This window comes from Hoplias malabaricus, chromosome Y (assembly GCF_029633855.1).
Source record: "Hoplias malabaricus isolate fHopMal1 chromosome Y, fHopMal1.hap1, whole genome shotgun sequence".
NCBI classification, from domain to species: Eukaryota; Metazoa; Chordata; class Actinopteri; order Characiformes; family Erythrinidae; genus Hoplias; species Hoplias malabaricus.
Window position 1 is genome coordinate 9,113,789 of NC_089820.1, and position 18,528 is coordinate 9,132,316.

General features: G+C 37.8%; 1 protein-coding gene and 1 pseudogene across 1 annotated transcript; one reads left to right on the forward strand and one right to left on the reverse strand.

Moving 5' to 3' along the window:
- Nucleotides 1–18,528, forward strand: part of LOC136677908 (uncharacterized) — a 256,856-nt pseudogene that overhangs the window by 177,325 nt on the left and 61,003 nt on the right.
- On the reverse strand, nt 3,780–18,316 carry LOC136677801 (leukemia inhibitory factor receptor-like). Its single transcript, XM_066655451.1, has 16 exons — nt 18,197–18,316; nt 17,869–18,010; nt 15,512–15,781; nt 14,384–14,516; nt 13,302–13,453; nt 12,688–12,821; nt 11,931–12,081; nt 10,849–10,928; nt 10,302–10,512; nt 10,050–10,205; nt 9,155–9,256; nt 8,456–8,605; nt 8,069–8,221; nt 5,953–6,034; nt 5,712–5,796; nt 3,780–4,591 (listed from the first exon to the last, which is right to left on the reverse strand). Exons 1-16 carry the CDS (start codon nt 18,314–18,316, stop codon nt 4,235–4,237), a joined length of 2,478 nt encoding a protein of 825 aa, XP_066511548.1. The 3' UTR covers nt 3,780–4,234.

Genomic DNA, 18,528 nt, shown 5'->3' on the forward strand with positions numbered 1-18,528 from the left:
TCCAGGGACCTGGAAGTTGTGGGTTCAAGTCCTGCTCTGGGTGACTGTCTGTGAGAGGTGTGTTCCCCCTGTGTCCACGTGGGTTTCCTCCAGGTGCTCCAGTTTCCTCCCACGGTCCAAAAACACACCTTGGTAGGTGGATTGGCAACTCTAAGGTGTCTATAGGTGTGAGTGTGTGAGTGAAAGTGTGAGTGTGTGTCACCCACTCCAGGGTGTGTTCCCACCTTGCACCCAGTGATTCCGGGTAGGCTCCGGACCCACCGCGACCCTGAACTGGATAAGCCGTAAAACACAAAGATTGAATGTTTAAAATGAACTTTTAATCATGAATCATCAGCATCTTCACATAGCAGCTATCTGTATCTGCTAAGACACTATATGTGCGTTATTTTGTTAAGAACTTTGTAAAACATGGTTTTGTCTGAATGATATTATTTTGTGTTAACATTTATTTTAAATTGCATTTTAAAGAATCTCTCTCAAATGTAATCAACTTATTCTAGGCCAGTGGTTCTCAAACTCTTTAGACTAAGTACCACCCATCATCAAACCAAAACCTCCAAGTGCCACCTATGAATTTCATCACAGAAACATGTGCGCCTCTGGTTCTTCCTCTGGTCCGGGGGCATGAAGCAAAATCTTGCTTGAATTTTTGCATGTTTTTGTTGCTTTTTATTTACTTGAAATTTGCTTCCTTGACTAAAATTATCCAAAATAATTACTAAAAATTATGGAGAGAATACAAATAACTAGGCCTTTACAGAATCTTTTAAATACAATTATACATTTATAAGAACATACAAAATGTATGAGCAGTAAGCATTTTAAAATAAATAAAATACTAGAAGAGGTCAATTTTGTCTTCACGAGTACAGAATTCTTTATAGATTTAGTCTTTCTTGGCTTCAGAGTATTTCTCATGCTTGGTCTCAGCTTGTTTTTCTCACTTTTGCTTTGCCCCTTTTATAATAAAATCCAAATTGCTCATGTCTGTCTCTAGCCTTTGCTCACGTCCAATAAGCAACTGAAATTGAGCTTTCTTTACATGGATTTCCCCCAACATGCCATTCCCTTACAGACGTAATCAACTACAGTGAATGCGTAGCACGTTGTATTTTTCTACAACACAAATGAATTTCATTGAGGCATAATTATGAAAACTGTGAAACATTATGGAATTTACACATAAAGACTTTAGATTTTCAGTCATGAATAATTTCCTTAATTAGGTAGTAATACATTTTTCAAGGCTATTTGGCGTTCTACCTATGGCTGCTTCACGTACCACTAGTTTGAGAACTCACAGTTTGAGAACCACTGCTCCAGGGTATCTTGAAACATCTATGCTCATGTGAGAGACTTATGTTTAATTATAATCATACACAAGATAAGATGTAAAATATCCTATGCCAATGCATTAGAACTTCATATAGGGCCCACCACACTCTCTTCCTACCTGCAGTCACAAAATTCCTGTTGAATCCTACACCTCAACACTAAGGTTGCTGTGACTGTTTATGATCCAATCATTTAACCTCTCCAGCAACCGCCGTGTGCAAGGCATAGCAGTCATTAGCGTCGTCATATCATTCATGTAAGCCCTAATTGGGGGGAGCCGAGTACTATCATGAAACCTTTAGCCATCTAGAACCTTAGAGGTCCTAATTACTACCTCCATTGCCATTGTAAATGCTCATGGTGAAATCTCACATCCAGCCATTATACCTATTATTACCTGTGGCCATGATGTAACAAATTCCCCTGTACTAAAGCAAAACTGAATATCCTCAAAGTATGCTTTAACCAGCCTAGTACCCTTATCTGGCAACTGGAAAAAATCATTTTCATAAGTTTATGTGGCACTAAAGAAGATTGTGTAAGCAATATTGTTTAATAAAAAATGAAAAAGCATGAATCAGAAACCTTGGATACTCATTCAACAGTAAGGTGTCATTCTTCTAGTCTTTGCCTTATCAAATGTTGTAAATTATATGTGATGTCTGAGAAGGTCTGAGAGCTGAGAAGGAAGACAGGAGCACCTACTAAAAGAACAGAAGTGCAGCGAGGATGGGAGTATAGGTGCAGTTACTCAGAGACCCGAAAACAGAAGGAAAATGTAAAAAATAGAGTAAAAAAAGAGGTGGGGATTATAAAGGAGTGAAAGGCAGAAATGAAATGAAGGACAAGTGGAGCTCCTAAAAGACTGGCATCTTTGAAGTCTTCTGCTTGCATTGTCTCCACTCATCTCCAAGGTCACAGTTCATTTCATTTCATGTCTTAGAGGTTGGTGCTTCATGCTTTGCTGGGAAAAATTATAGTCCTTTTAGAACTGAAGGTAGTTATCATAGAGAAATTCCCTCATGTATTAATCTCCCTCCTCCCTCACGTATCGCTGTAGTCCATTTCATTATATGAATGTATAATCAATATTCATTACTTGATATTACATTTAATGAACCAGTTGTGTGATAAAACCAGTCATTGGTTATTTATTTGTGTGTGCACCTATTCTTGTACAGAATCCTCAATTTCTGGTCAGATTCAATTTCAGAGCCAAGAACCCTTCAGCAGATGAGCATAATAATTAATTAATAATAATTGATTATAGCTAATTCCACTATATTATAGGTAATGTCACCCAACATGACTATAACTAAATGTAGAGTAATACAACAACGAAAGGAAACAATACAAAGTTTAGAGATTAGTTAGAGATGAGAACAAGAAATATATTTTTTGGCGCTTTCGATAATTGAAAAGTGCTTTATAAATAAAATTGATGATGATGATTATTCTTATTATTATTATTATAGATAAACTAAAACACAGATAGAGCAAGAATAACTAAATAAGTCTAGAGCTAAACACATAGAGCTAGAACTAAATATACAGATAGAGTTATGCACTGAAAAACGCAGGGAGACCTGGAGACCAAAACAGAAACACAAAGAACAGGCTGAAGAGATAACAAACGGTGGACAAACAGGAACCACAGTCATGGACTAGATACACCTGGGAGTTAATCAAAACACCTGACACTAGAAACAGGAGAGAAGGGTGATGACATGATCAATGGGAGGGCAGGAAGGTCACATGACAACGGGAACACAACAAGGAATCAAATCAAAACAGAACCAAGAAATTACAGTTCTACACTTACAGGAAGTGGATTTAGATTCTGTTTTTGAATTTTAAAAATGCTTTGTAATGTTCATAAGTAGAACTGTCATTTTGTGAGATTGTATGTATATTCACTGTGAAGAGTTATATAATCAAAGTATGTAGCAATATCATTACAAAATATATATGGCAAAATATTAGAAGAATGTTACTTTTTTGCCTCGGGTCACTGTCTGTAAGGAGTCTAAGGATGTGTCTGCATGGGTTTTCTCCGGGTGCTCTGGTTTCTTTCCATAGTTCAAAACACACAGTCATAGGTGAACTGGCTGTGTTAAACTGTCCAAATCAAAGCAAGCATGTCTAATGAAGGTCTGAATAAATAATGCATAAAGAGAATTTGGTAACACAATAATAACTTTCATTATTATACTATTAACTAGTATTATCTGTGAACCAATCATTTATTCACCAGAATTTGAATATTGACAAATGTTTCTAAATGACAGTTCATGTCATTTCCAAGGTGTGTGTTCATATTTACAAATGTTAACAAATCATTTTGTGAAAAATAATTTGAAAATGAACAAATTAAAACATTTTCAGTTTAATCTGAGACACAGTATCAACTTTGTTCACACATTTCCAACATTAATGACTGATACTTAATTTGGGGTTTTCATTAGCTGTCAGTTATAATCATCAAATTAAAAGAATAAACACTTGAAATATATCAGTCTGTGTTTAATGAATGAGTATAATATACAAGTTTCACTTTTGAATGAAATTTCTGAAATAAATCAACTTGACCAGCACCTGTACTTAATCGTCATCATTTCCTTCTTTACATTGTTCAAACTTCAATGACTGAAAGCTGTGCTGATAAATGAGTTACAGAGGTGATACAATCGCTAATTTTACAGGCTTTTCTGGAGCTCTGATGACCTTTGTCCATATATTCATCTTAAATGACTATGAATGCTGTGCCAAATTACATGGTCAGCATGATTTTTGATCAGTTATTAATTTTATAGGATATTCTTAAGCATCAATGGTATTTATCTCTATCTTTGTCTCCATCTTCACAGTGTTCCATTTTAAAGGACACTGAGTTGAATCACATAGTCACTGTCGGTATGGAGGTGACGTAGTCACTGGTATTTGCTGGTGAATGTGAGGGGGATACAGGCGAGTTAGAGGGTGAGACAGGTGATGGTGATACAAGAAAGGGGGAAGGGTGTACAGGTGAGGACATGTAAGTGAGGTTAATGGCGCTCATCCCACTCCCGCCCCAAACTCCTGAATCATTGTCATGTCTGACTGGTTCAGGACATTTAGCAAACTCTTCTTTGTCTCTGACTGGATGAGAACATTTAGCGTAGCTTTTAGTAAAGATTAGCGCAGAATTCTCCTCAAAATCCAGGTCACAGCACCTGCAATCTTCCACTTGCAGAATCCTCAGCTTCTCACTCACCTGGGGAGTGGGGACAGATGACCATTACCAGAGAAATGGACAAGTTTTGTTTAATTCTTATGTTATAATATATATAAAACTGGCACTGTGTACTTACACTCTACACAGAGAGGGGGGAATAAGTCTAGCCATTCACTCAGAACATCAAACACAAGCAGGTGAGTTAGGAGAGTTAGCTACCTTTAACTGTTTTAAGGTAATCCCTATTCAGATTGGACTAGTTTTACTGGTGGAAATTAGGTCATTTATTTATTGCTTGATCATCTCTGTGATTTTAGTCCTGTACATATAAACAATTTCAATCATTTGTACTGAGTGCACAATGGAGATTTTTTTACAGGTTTCTCAAGAATGGAAGAAATGGAGGAGGTTTTTAGTGATTAAATACATGGCATAGATCAGATGAGTTGGCTAGCCTCAGGTGTTGAACCACACACCACAGTTCCACAAGATGAACTAAAGAATTACTCAGAGGAGTGAAACATCTGGCAGCTAGAGGGACGTTTTGCACACAGCAGCAGCCTACAGACGTGATCAGTGTATATTCTACTGATTACATTTCTATACTGAGCCAATCCAGTAGCTACTCCAATCTGTGTTTTTACACCAAGGTTTCTTATCTAGTGAGTCCAATATGAACATATTATTGACATCTTGTCAATGACCTGTGAGGACCTGTGGTAAAATAACATTACCCCAGCTCCCCACGTAAAACTAATCCATTCCAATCAAGAAGAGTGAGTTTGTGTTTTAATTAGCAGAGTCGGTTACACTTAGCTATCTTAAAATTGCAGAGTTAGCTAATATTATTCATAGTTCTGATTATTAAAGAAACGATCAGTTATGTTATTTACTATTGTCCTTTTTATACAAAGATACATTGCTGTCCAGAAATTATCTAGATTTCTCCCTAGAGAGGAACCAACACATAAGCCAACCATGTTCAACACAGATGTAGTTCAGAATCTCTGATATATCCAGGACAGCAGGTATCTGGAAAAAATTACTGATGGCTTCTTTACATTTAAAATGTACTGCTATTGTTCTTTTTGGCAAGACTGTGGATGCAGTGAACGCTTTTATTATTGAAAGAATTCAGTGAATTCTTTCATACACCTACTTCATACAGAGAGGCATCTAGCTCCAAAATCTTCAGGCACCGCTCAGAGGGGAAACTTGACACATCTTCCACCACTCCCCTCAGTCTAGAGATAAGACATAATAACAAATAACTATACATCAAACTCAGTTAAATGCACTTTGAGGCACTAACGTTCAATAGAGCGAAATGGTTTTGAGAAGCTCTACATAAGTCTAAGGTCTCTCTGCTCAATTTTAAAATGTTATTTTAAAATACTCACGTTTCTTTGCAAAGCCACAGGCAAATACAGCAGCCAGTCAAAACAAAGAGGGGTGTTACAATCTTCACAATCAGCAGGTAATCTGACAGTTACAAAAAAATATATTATTATTATTATACAAACTGGATTCCAAAAAAGTTGGGACACTAAACAAATTGTGAATAAAAACTGAATGCAATGATGTGGAGATGGCAAATATCAATATTTTATTCGTAATAGAACATAGATGACAGATCAAAAGTTTAATCTGAGAAAATGTAACATTTTAAAGGAAAAATATGTGGATTCACAATTTCAGTGTCAACAAATGAATTGGGACAAGTAGCAATAAGTGGCTGGAAAAAGGAAATTGAGCATATAACGAACAGCTGGAAGACCAATTAACACTAATTAGGTCAATTGACAACATGATTGGGTATAAAAAGAGCTTCTCAGAGTGTCAGTGTCTCTCTGAAGCCAAGATGGTAAGAGGATCACCAATTCCACCATTGTTGCGCAGAAAGATAGTGCAGCGATACCAGAATGGTGTTACCCAGCGCAAAATAGCAAAGACTTTTAAGTTATCATCATCAACCATGCATAACATCATCAAAAGATTCAGAGAATCTGCAACAATTGCTGTGCGTAAGGGTCAAGGCCATAAAACTCCACTGGATGCTCGTGATCTCCGGGCCCTTAAACATCACTGCACCTCAAACAGGTATGCCACTGTCAAGAAAATAACAGAATGGGCTCAGGATTACTTCCTGTGCTTGTGGCATGGGCAGCTTGCATGTCTGGAAAGGCACCATTTATGCAGAGAACTATGTTCAGGTTCTAGAACAACATATGCTCACATCTAGACATCATCTCTTTCAGGGAAGACCCTGCATTTTTCAACAAGATAATGCCAGACCACATTCTGCAGCAATCACAACATCATGGCTACGTAGGAGAAGGATCCAGGTACTGAAATGTCCAGCCTGCAGTCCAGATCTTTCACCTATAGAGAACATTTGGCGCATCATAAAGAGGAAGGTGCGACAAAGAAGGCCCAAGACGATTGAACAGTTAGAGGCCTGTATTAGACATGAATGGGAGAGCATTCCTATTTCTAAACTTGAGAAACTGGTCTCCTCTGTCCCCAAACGTCTGTTGAGTGTTGTAAGAAGGGGGGATGTCACACAGTGGTAAAAAGTGGCCTTGTCCCAACTTTTTTGGGATTTGTTGACGCCATGAAATTTTGAAACAACATATTTTTCCCTTAAAATGATACATTCTCTCAGTTTAAACTTTTGATCTGTGATTTGTGTTCTATTCTGAATAAAATATTAGATGTTGGCGCCTCCACATCATTGCATTCAGTTTTTATTCACAATTTGTTTAGTGTCCCAACTTTTTTGGAATCCGGTTTGTATTAATACTTAACTATTTCATGAAATTTTTATTTAAATCTAAACATAAAAGCTTCCATTCTCTCCCAGGGGTTCACATTTGAGCTTCCTTTCAGAATTGTGATAACATGTTCTTTTTCAGTGCTATTAATTTTTTTCCTTAAAAATATTTTACTATATATATATATATATATATATATATATATATATATATTTCTTTTATTTAGGGTCTGGGTTAGGGTTACAGATGCTTTTCTGTGGTGTGTTCTGCAGCAACCTATGGAACACTTTCAGAAAAATGGTACTATACAGGTACATTATTATTCATCAACGTACAAACTGTGTAAATGTACCTTTAAAGGTACAACAGTGATGTTAAAGTTTAGTTGTATTCCTTAAACGTACATTCCATTCTCTTCTCCAGAAGGAGAGGTGAATATTTGTCAACTTTCATTATAGAAACCGTGTAAAATAAAAACATAATACAAGTCCTGGAGATGAAATGGGGCATATGAAATCAACACAACTTAAAAATCTACAGTTAATATAGAAAATGGTTCAATTATGTTCTCTAATTAAAGGTACTAAATATGGGCCTTTGGGGGTATGACCACAGTGACCGTAATTTGAAAGGACTTGGAATATTATGATTTTATTCTAAAAATACTGACTTTATTCTCTGTATAAAATTGTTTTTGTTAATAGTTCTATTGTGTGTTTAAATCCTAAAGATTTACACTAACTGTTGGATGGTGTGGTGAAGGTGTAGACAAATTCTGGGCCACAGCCGACTTGAGTGCAGGCGGACAGTCGCAGGGTGTATTTTTGTCCTTCATTCAAACCAATCACAGGAAGTGATTTACTGTGAGGGTCTTCCACCGAGATGTTTAAAAAACCTGCACATCATCAACACATAAACAGAAACAATAATTACTCTCTAAATTCTAATTCTTATTAAAGCTCACTAGAAATAACTACATGGACTACTAATGCAAGAATCATTAGAGAATGACTGACTGCTCATTTAAGAAGTTACTCTAGCTTAGTTATTCAGGACTTGTGTATTTGGGTTCTTTTTTTCACTCTCGGTACGTGTTGTATTTTAGCACTATGAAGTTTAATGCACTAACTGTGACTGTGCCTCCAGTAGTGGATGGTGAGTTTGTATCCAGTGATGAATCCTGGATGTGATGCATTATATTCATTAAACTTCCATTTAAGTTCAACAGATGACCAGCTCAGACTCAGAGGAAGAATCAAATCTGGGACTTTGTCCGGCTCTAAACACACAACAAATATACAGTTACACAACACATACACATATCCCATCTTATACTAGGTGTTTAAAGGTATTATGTCTATCATATAACACATTAAACATGCATATAATACATTATGAACTCTGTATTACTGATATATTTATAAGACAATATTTGAACCTATCTAAACAAGGTCAACTGGAAATTACCCAAAATGAACACAGTACAATTAAGTAAATAAATAAGTGATGAAATGTTTCTAAGAGAATACATTGCGAAATAACACATACCATGTTTCGCAACATTGCGACACAAGAAAATCAGTTAGTGTGTGTGTGTGTGTTTGTGTGTGTATATATGTGTGTGCGTGTGTGTAATTTTATCGCACTGTTCCTGTAAGTATGCCACGTGTGTGTGCAGGTTTGGGTGTGTATATGTGTGCGTGTAGGTTTGTGTGTGTGTGTGTATGTGGGTGTGTGTGTTCATGTGTGTGTCCTCTATTCCTGTGTGCTGTGTATGTGTGTGTGTGCTCTCTGTTCCTGTATGCTGTGTGTGTGTGTGTGTTCTCACTCTGTTCCTGTAAGTATCCTGTATGCTTCTCATGAACTCTATATTCTTCCCAGACACAGCTGTAGATCAGAAAGGTGTATCTCACGCCTTTTCTGAACATTTCTGCAAAAACAAAATTTCACTTAAACCTTTACTCACACAGTTCAGAAAAGAAACAAAGTGAGGACCAAAGGAGCACATTTCAATGAACTCTAATCAGAATCTTATTAGCATCTTATAAAATTAGACCTGATGAAATTAACCTTTAGAATGCTTTGTGTTTTATAAGTGATTATACATTCTTATACAAAAAGTATAACTATGATTATAAAAGTATGTATTTGGGATTTTCAGACATATTTATAGGCTTAATAGATTAAAACTTTAATGACCTTATAACGAATTCAGTAAAACATTCCACTTATTCCAACAAGCATCTGTTGTAACACTTTTAGAATCAAATCTTGGAATTTATGCTGTGTCTGAAACAGAAGGCAGCAGCCTTGATGCACTGCTGTCTTGGTGTCTCACAAGTCAGTGCCTTAGAAGGTGGTGTTTTGAAGTTACAATGTTTGTAACTGAATTGCGTTAGAGATAGACTTTAAAAAGAGCAATATTTACATCTTACCAGGACACCAGTACACCTAGAGTGCTCGCCAAAATTATTACAACTTTGAAGATATTGAACCAAAGCAGGCAGCGATTAAACAAGCGATAATTTCAGATGCAAAGTTGCGCTTTCCTTCCTCAGAATACTGCCTTAGTAGACAGCTTTCGGCTTGTTTCAGACACAGCCCTAGTCTTTATAGAGGTTTGTATAGGTTGGTGTTAGTTGTAATGATAGGCTTATGTAGGTACTGTGCAGTCTTACACATATTGACCTATAGTAGGTTGTAGCTGTGGACTGTTTGCTTACCTGTGCTGAGTAATAGGGAGGTCTGATTGGCTGAGACCTTCCTCCACATTGTATTCCATTCTACAGCATAGCCACATGTGGCAGAGGAGAGCGGGGTCCAGGACAACAAGAAACCCTCCAAATTACCTACAATCCTCTTCTCTTTCAGCAGGAACACTGTAACACACACACACACACACACACATTATTTATATTATATATATATAGTGTGTATGTGTATGTGCATGTGTGTGTTTGTATGGATGTACGTACCTGAGCCTAAAGCAGGAATAGTGAAGTATGAAGTTATAGATGATCCTCTAAGAGTAAGAGCTCTGACTGAAACAGAACACACTCCTTGTCCCAGAGAAAACTCCAGCATTAGCTCTGTCACATTTACACACTTTTTGCTCTGAGTGCCATTCGGTTCCACACACAAACACACCTCATAAGCCTCCACATTAGAGTCCGTACCACTGTTAAACTGAGAAATACACACACAGTTAGGTCTTTGTTTTTTAGCCTAATATTGGATCTAGCGCCTAATCTGTTTTGTTTTAACCTTGTCTTTTTTTTTTTGTTTCCTTGTGTTTTTTTTTTTTTTTTTTACAGTTGATATAAAAAAAACCCAAACAAACCACTTGTCCCACTCCTGGCTTCCAAGCCTCTATGTCACAATTTGCTACATTGTAGTGGTAAACAATTGTCTCATTTTTATGGTAGAGTGAAAAACTGTTTTCTTTTCACTTTAAAGGACTATTTTCTCTAAGTTTATTATTATTTTTTTTGTATTCATGAGAAAAAGAGAAGCAGTTCTTACACTTTTCCACAAAAGAGTGACAGTGCGATTATGAAAGTGGTGTCTGATCTTTGTCCAGATATCTACCGTCACTAGAGGCTCTGAGAAACAGAGAGAGAATTATTATTATAACATATTATTATTAATATAACTTATTATTCACAAAATAATCTTTATTAAGCAAGGAACTCCTACACAAATATCACACGTCTCTACATATGGACCTACGATATTTGTTGTTTTGCCCTAATAATCCACATATCATCACATTTTTTTACATCACGTACACATCTCATATAAAATGTCTCAAACAAAATGCTCTAAGATCACTTTCAAATACAGATGACATTTTATTCAAAGGTTATTTACATAGGGTGTACATAAGATTTCCATAAGCCTAAAATATTGTACTGAAAACGTGTACTGCACATGTCAGCCTTCACAAGATGAAATTAGATGTTTTATTAAATAAAACATATTTTATTGATGTAATGGCCATTACAACAGATAATAGATAGTTTTATTTATAACGAAGTGGACTGTTTTTCTAACAGGTTTTTCAAAACAAGGGGTTCTCACCCCTTCCTCACTCCTTAGCAGACCCCTCAAAGAGAAATCAACATCATGAACGTCTGGAAAACATCAGAAGAATTAGCTACTGACATTTTCCGGTGCTGTACTTCCATACGTCCAAACAGCAGGATATTTTCTGTGTCAGACGTGTTTTTGACAGCTGAAAATATTCCACATGTTTTAGGCATGGGGAGGCAGCTGTGCAGGAGATACAGCAGGATTCTCCAGAATATTAGTGTCTCTGTTAACACGTGCTCACTCTGAATTTATTAAGACTTTGTACTAGGGGGCAAGCAGGATCAAATCTTGGCAATATCCAAGAAAATGTTACAAATATTTGCGTTCACATGTACATTTCTTCTAGGTAAAATCACATGTTATGGAGACTCATAAAAATATTATAATAAATATGTTGATATTTTCTCTCCACTTTACTGCCACATAGGGGAAATTAGTCTTAATAATTTAGGTAGGTTAATTAATCATAATTATTGTGTAATAAAACGTAAATAACATCTATGTCTTCAGACCTGTGGTGAAGTTGAGGGTGGAACTCCATGGCCCCCAGCTGTTTCCTTGCAGAGCACAGCGTACCCTTGTGGAGTAGTATGAGCTTGGCTTTAGCTCCTGGAGACTGGTACTGAGACGCTGCTCTGGATCAGATATAATAAACTGCTGCTCCTGAACAGACACAAATGTGACACAACACATCACTAACATATGATGCAGATGTTTTTCTAAAACTGTGATATGGTTCCTGTTTTCTCAGTAAAAGCTTGATTTCTTAACCTTTGCTTATTCAGTCCACGCTCCAAAAAAAAGCTTTGGTACAAACAGTGTAAATGTACCTTTAAAGGTACAACAGTGGTGTTGAAGTCAAGCTGTGTTTCCTAAAAAAACACATCACACTTTACTTCAGTTTGTAATCTCTACCACACACACACACACTCTCCTCCAGAAGGAGAGGTGCATGTTTGTGAACTTAAATTATAGAACTGTGTAATATAAAAGTCCAGGAGATGAAATGGGGCATATGAAAAAACACAACTTTTAAATTTAAAATTATAATAGCTTAACAATTATGTTCCGAAAGCTCTCAGGATTAGAAAGAAAAGGTCTAGCCATTCACTCACAACAGCACGCACCAACAGGAGCGTAGTGTCAGTTATTGTTCGTCCTTTACAAATCAAATTTTTCAAAATATATGAATAATGCAAATATGAAAAGTGTATGTTATAATTCATCATTTGGATCTTAGAAAGCAGATCTAAGAGAGAGTTGGCTCACACTTGTCTTTGCTGTTGGCTCCAGTGTGATTTCACAGGAAAAACAGAGGCCGGTAAAATGTCCGCTTAAAACCCAGGACACTGTCACATCTGTTACCCCCGGCAACACAGACAGGTAATGTATATCCGGAAACACTGCAGAACACAGACAGAGAGGAGATGTGATAGAAATGGCTCCCTAATCCCTCATTAGTATTGTGCTATTTACTCAGGCATTATAAGTAGTGCTAAGAAACACAAGTGATTTCGGACAATTTCCCCATTGTCTGTTGCTTAGTAAAATAAACACTTGCAATCCATCCTTGTCCACATTCAGCTCAAGTAGTGAATTACGATGTTCATTATATATTACAAGTGTACTGTGGAAGATTGTAGTGCCCTCAAAATCATGGTTTAATAACACTTTAGGACTTGGACCCTCAGGTAAAAATGACGACACACTCAGTACTGCCCTAAAACATAAATAGGGAGCCATTTTGGAAACAGCCAGGATGATCTAGGAATGGGGAACACTGGGAAACACACAGAGATGGAATATTTCAGAACAAAGGACACTGTACAGCGATATAGAGCTTGTAGAGTGTTACAGGGGTTTCAAAGTGTTATGAAGTTTACCTCTTTGAGTGATGTTAAAGGTGTAGGTCTGACTTTGTTCTCCAAGGCTGTTATTCACTCGAATGCTGATGTTGTAGAAGTCGTGATTGGACAGTGCCGCAAAATCACAGGATGGAGTTTTCCCATCACACTTTACTTCAGTTTGTGCATCTCTACCACACACACACACACACACACACACACACACACACATACACATAAGATGAGACTGTACCACGAGTCATTGTAATGAGATCACACTGTCCAGTGAGGTATTGTAATTAAATCTGACTGTACAGTGAGGTGTTGTAATGAGATTACACTGTCCAGTGAGGTTTTGTAATAAGATCAGACTGTCCAGTGAGGTGTTGAAATGAGATCAGACCGTACAGTGAGGTGTTGTAATGAGATCAGACCGTACAGTGAGCTGTTGTAATGAGATCAGACTGTACAGTGAGGTGTTGTAATGAGATTACACTGTCCAGTGAGGTTTTGTAATAAGATCAGACTGTCCAGTGAGGTGTTGAAATGAGATCAGACTGTCCAGTGATGTGTTGTAATGAGATCAGATTCTACAGCGAGGTGTTGTGATGAGATCAGACCGTACAGTGAGCTGTTGTAATGAGATCAGACTGTACAGTGAGGTGTTGTAATGAGATTACACTGTCCAGTGAGGTGTTGAAATGAGATCAGACTGTCCAGTGATGTGTTGTAATGAGATCAGATTCTACAGCGAGGTGTTGTGATGAGATCAGACCGTACAGTGAGGTGTTGTAATGAGATCAGACCGTACAGTGAGCTGTTGTAATGAGATCAGACTGTACAGTGAGCTGTTGTAATGAGATCAGACTGTACAGTGAGGTGTTGTAATGAGATCAGACTGTCCAGTGAGCTGTTTTAATGAGATCAGACTGTACAGTGAGGTGTTTCAATGAGGTCAGACTGTACAGTGAAGTGTCGTTATGAGATCAGATTGTCCAGAAAAAGCATTGTAATGAGATTAGACTGTAGAATGAGGTGTTGTAATGAGATCAGGCTGTACAGTAAAGTGTTGTAATGAGATCAGACTATACAGTGATGTTTTGTAATGAGGTTAGACTGACTGAATGTGAAGTGAATAGCGACGGCAGTAGCGAAGGTCACTTAGGTCAGGACGCTGGCTGGCAGACCATGAGCAAATAATTTTCCTTAGGTCCTTTGTCCAACAGTATATGTTCTGAGGCTTCTCTGGAGGAACTGTAGAACCAAATCAGAACCAGATAAAATGAGAGTGAGAGTCCAGTATAAAAAGTTCAGAGTCAGAATCAGTTCAAACCTGTACGTGTGATGCTCCTTAAATGCAGGTATAAGGTAACAAGTTTAAGGTAACGTCTGATATAAGCCTGTGCTCTAACAGTTTATAAGTTCTTTTTAAGTGCACTTCATGGAACAAGGGCGTATGACTTCATAACATCAGGGTTCAGAACCTGATTGTGTTCATAAGAACACTGTATACAAGAAATACTGTATTTAATGTATTATAACATTTACACTGTTCTTGTCAAATTATTATAATGCATTATTAAACCTGGCATAATCAGTCTAAACATGTTTTATTAATTACATACATGTTTTATACATTACATACATTACATGCATTATAACATCTTTTTAAAAAACAATGTAAAAATTGAGGATGATAACAAAATTTGGGTCTGAACACATACAAAATTATGTAACATATTATGGTATCTGACTTTTGGAAGTAATGCACACTTGTTTTATAAAGTGTTATGAAAGTGTTGAGAAATATGGCAGATATCATATATTCTCAGAAAAGTAGTTTTAAAGTCCAATGTTGTTCCTTAAAGGCACATTAAATTTTGTAAGATTTCATTATAGAACTGTGTGCTTATGAAATCAACACAATTTTAAATTTTACATTTGTAACAGAATAAGGTACAATTATGTTCCGATACTAAAGGTATGAATATGTATGAGTGAAGGTTTTTCTGACAGTATGACACTGTGTGTGTCATATAACACCTTATAAATGCATATAAAAAGCATTATGGATACAGGATTTGTGTGGCTCCATTAATCCATTGATAGTGTTTCCTTTAAGCTTTATGAGTTCTATTAAAGCATTCAACAAATACTTTTTAATGGTGAACGGATGTAAATGTGTAAGTGAGGGTGGCCTCCTACTGAGTGTTATATTTGAATTTTTGGAAAAGGACAGTTGCACTCACAAGTGACATAGTTGAGGGTAAAGCGTTCAGATCCGGTGCTGACCCGACAGATCAGATTCACTCCGAAATAAGTGGCATTCAGAGAGTGGACCTCAATAGCTCTAACCTGGGGATCAATCCTAATGAGCTCATATGCCCTGTTTCTAAAGAGGATTTCTGTCACCTGAGCACTGTCTGGTGGGATGCAGCAGAAGTGGGCGGAGCTTCCCTCCTTTAAAACTTTTTCCTTGGGGAACAGTCTGATTTCAGTAGAGGAAATACTCTGCAGACCTAGATCAAACACAGCCACATTATTAGAAACACCCTCTTATACTTTCATTCACTGCTCATTTTGTCAGAAACATTCCCCTTCTACATCCATTTACACAGTGGCACAATAGCTAGTGTCGCTGTCACACAGCTCCAGGATCCTGGGGTTGTGCTTTTGAGCCAGACTCCAGGTGATTGTCTGTAAGGAGTTTGGTGTGTTCTCCCCGTGTCCGCGTGGGTTTCCTCCCATGGTTCAAAAACACACTTTGGTAGGTGGATTGGCAACTGAAAAGTGTCCATAGATGTGTGTGTGAGTGAATGTGTGAGTGTGTGTCGACCTGTGAAGGACTGGCGCCTCCTCCAGGTTGTGTTCCCACCTTGTGGCCAGTGATTTCCGGGTAGGAAATCTGAACTGGACAAGCATTTACAAATAATAAATGGATCTGAATAAATTATTACAAACCGGATTCCAAAAATGTTGGGACACTAAACAAATTGTGAATAAAAACTGAATGTAATGATGTGGAGGAGCCAACATCTAATATTTTATTCAGAATAGAACACAAATCACAGATCAAAAGTTTAAACTGAGAGAATGTATCATTTTAAGGGAAAAATATGTTGTTTCAAAATTTCATGGCATCAACAAATCCCAAAATGTTGGGACAAGGCCATTTTTTACCACTGTGTGGCATCCCCCCCTTCTTCTTACAACACTCAACAGACGTCTGGGGACAGAGGAGACAAGTTTATCAAGTTTAGAAATAGGAATGCTCTCCCATTCATGTCTAATACAGGCCTCTAACTGTTCAATCGTCTTGGGCCTTCTTTGTCGCACCTTCCTCTTTATGATGCGTCAAATGTTCTCTATAGGTGAAAGATCTGGACTGTAGGCTGGACATTTCAGTACCCGGATCCTTCTCCAACATAGCCATGATGTTGTGATTGCTGCAGAATGTGGTCTGGCATTATCTTGTTAAAAAATGCAGGGTCTTCCCTGAAAGAGATGACGTCTAGATGGGAGCATATGTTGTTCTAGAACCTGAACATAGTTCTCTGCATTAATGGTGCCTTTCCAGACATGCAAGCTTCCCATGCCACAAGCACTCATGCAACCCCATACCATCAGTGATGCAGGCTTCTGAATGGAGCGTTGATAACAACTTGGGTTATCCTTGTCCTCTCTGGTCCGGATGACATGGCGTCCCAGTGTTCCATAAAGAACTTCAAATCGTGACTCATCTGACCACAGAACAGTCTTCCATTTTGCCACACTCCATTTTAAAAGACCCCTGGCCCAGTGCAAACGTTTGAGCTTGTGGAGCTTGCTTAGAAATGGCTTCCTCTTTGCACTGTAAAGTTTCAGTTGGCAACGGCGGATGGCACAGTGGATTGTGTTCACTGTCAATGCTTTCTGGAAGTATTCCTGAGCCCATTCTGTTATTTCCTTGACAGTGGCATTCCTGTTTGAGGTGCAGTGACGTTTAAGGGCCCGGAGATCACGAGCATCCAGTAGAGTTTTACGGCCTTGACCCTTACGCACAAAAATTGTTCCAGATTCTCTGAATCTTTTGATGATGTTATGCATGGTTGATGATGATAACTTAAAAGTCTTTGCTATTTTACGCTGGGTAACACCATTCTGGTATTGCTGCACTATCTTTCTGCGCAACAATGGTGGAATTGGTGATCCTCTTACCATCTTGGCTTCAGAGAGACACTGACACTCTGAGAAGCTCTTTTTATACCCAATCATGTTGTCAATTGACCTATTTAGTGTTAATTGATCTTCTAGCTGTTCGTTATATGCTCCATTTCCTTTTTCCAGCCACTTATTGCTACTTGTCCCAACTTTTTTGGGATTTGATGACACTGTGAAATTTTGAATCAACATATTTTCCATTTAAAATGTTACTTAGGCTTAAGTTTAATTTACTCAGATTAAACTTTTGATCTGTCATCTATGTTCTATTACGAATAAAATATTGATATTTGCCATCTCCACATCATTGCATTCAGTTTTTATTCACAATTTGTTTATTGTCCCAACTTTTTTAGAATCCGGTTTGTAGAAAAACCTAGCTTTCTACTGTATTAGAATAACTCACCGTAGCTCGTGGTCCACTGGCTCCAAGAGCTGACAACAGTTTGATTAAATATGCGCCTCACGCGCACTGAGTGATCTGCACACTGCAGTGGAAACGACGACGTCCAGATCCACGAAAAGAATGGACCTCCAGTAATGTTACTCTACACACACACACACACACACACACACACACACACACACACACACACACAGTATATGTGTAGTATAAGTATATGGAGACACAAGGATATGGAGACACAGAGAGAGAGAGAAATATAAGAAAAGAAAGAAAGATTCTAAACAAAATCTAAACTAGATAAAATGTCTCTGAGAAGTACAGTCCTTACCTGGAAAAGCAACTGGGAGCGGCTTGTGAGCATCACCTGCACCTCATGTGTCTCCTCTGCGCTGCTTGAATTCCACTGCGCCTCCAGAGTCCACGTATCGAGCGCACGCACATCTACCATCTGTGCACAGCACGGCCACGAGAGCGTGGACAGTAGAAAACACAGTGCGCAGAGGACATGCATCCTCAAAGCTGCGAGATGCTGTCTCTCTCTCTCTGTGTGTGTGTGTGTGTATGTGTGTGTGTGTGTGTGGGTGTATATATATGTGTGTGTGTGTGTGTGTGTGTGTGTGCGTGAGTGTGTAAGAGAGAGAGAGAGAGAGAGAAAGAGAG

Bases quoted from the DNA above. Each gene is read 5' to 3' on its own strand.
- LOC136677801 (XM_066655451.1), bottom strand. From the start codon at position 18,316: ATGGTAGATGTGCGTGCGCTCGATACGTGGACTCTGGAGGCGCAGTGG. The intron at 9,257-10,049 runs GTAAGCAAACAG...TTGTTTTTGCAG, and splicing joins CTCCCTATTACTCAGCACAG to AAATGTTCAGAAAAGGCGTG. The intron at 5,797-5,952 runs GTGAGTATTTTA...TCTTATCTCTAG, and splicing joins CTGTGGCTTTGCAAAGAAAC to ACTGAGGGGAGTGGTGGAAG.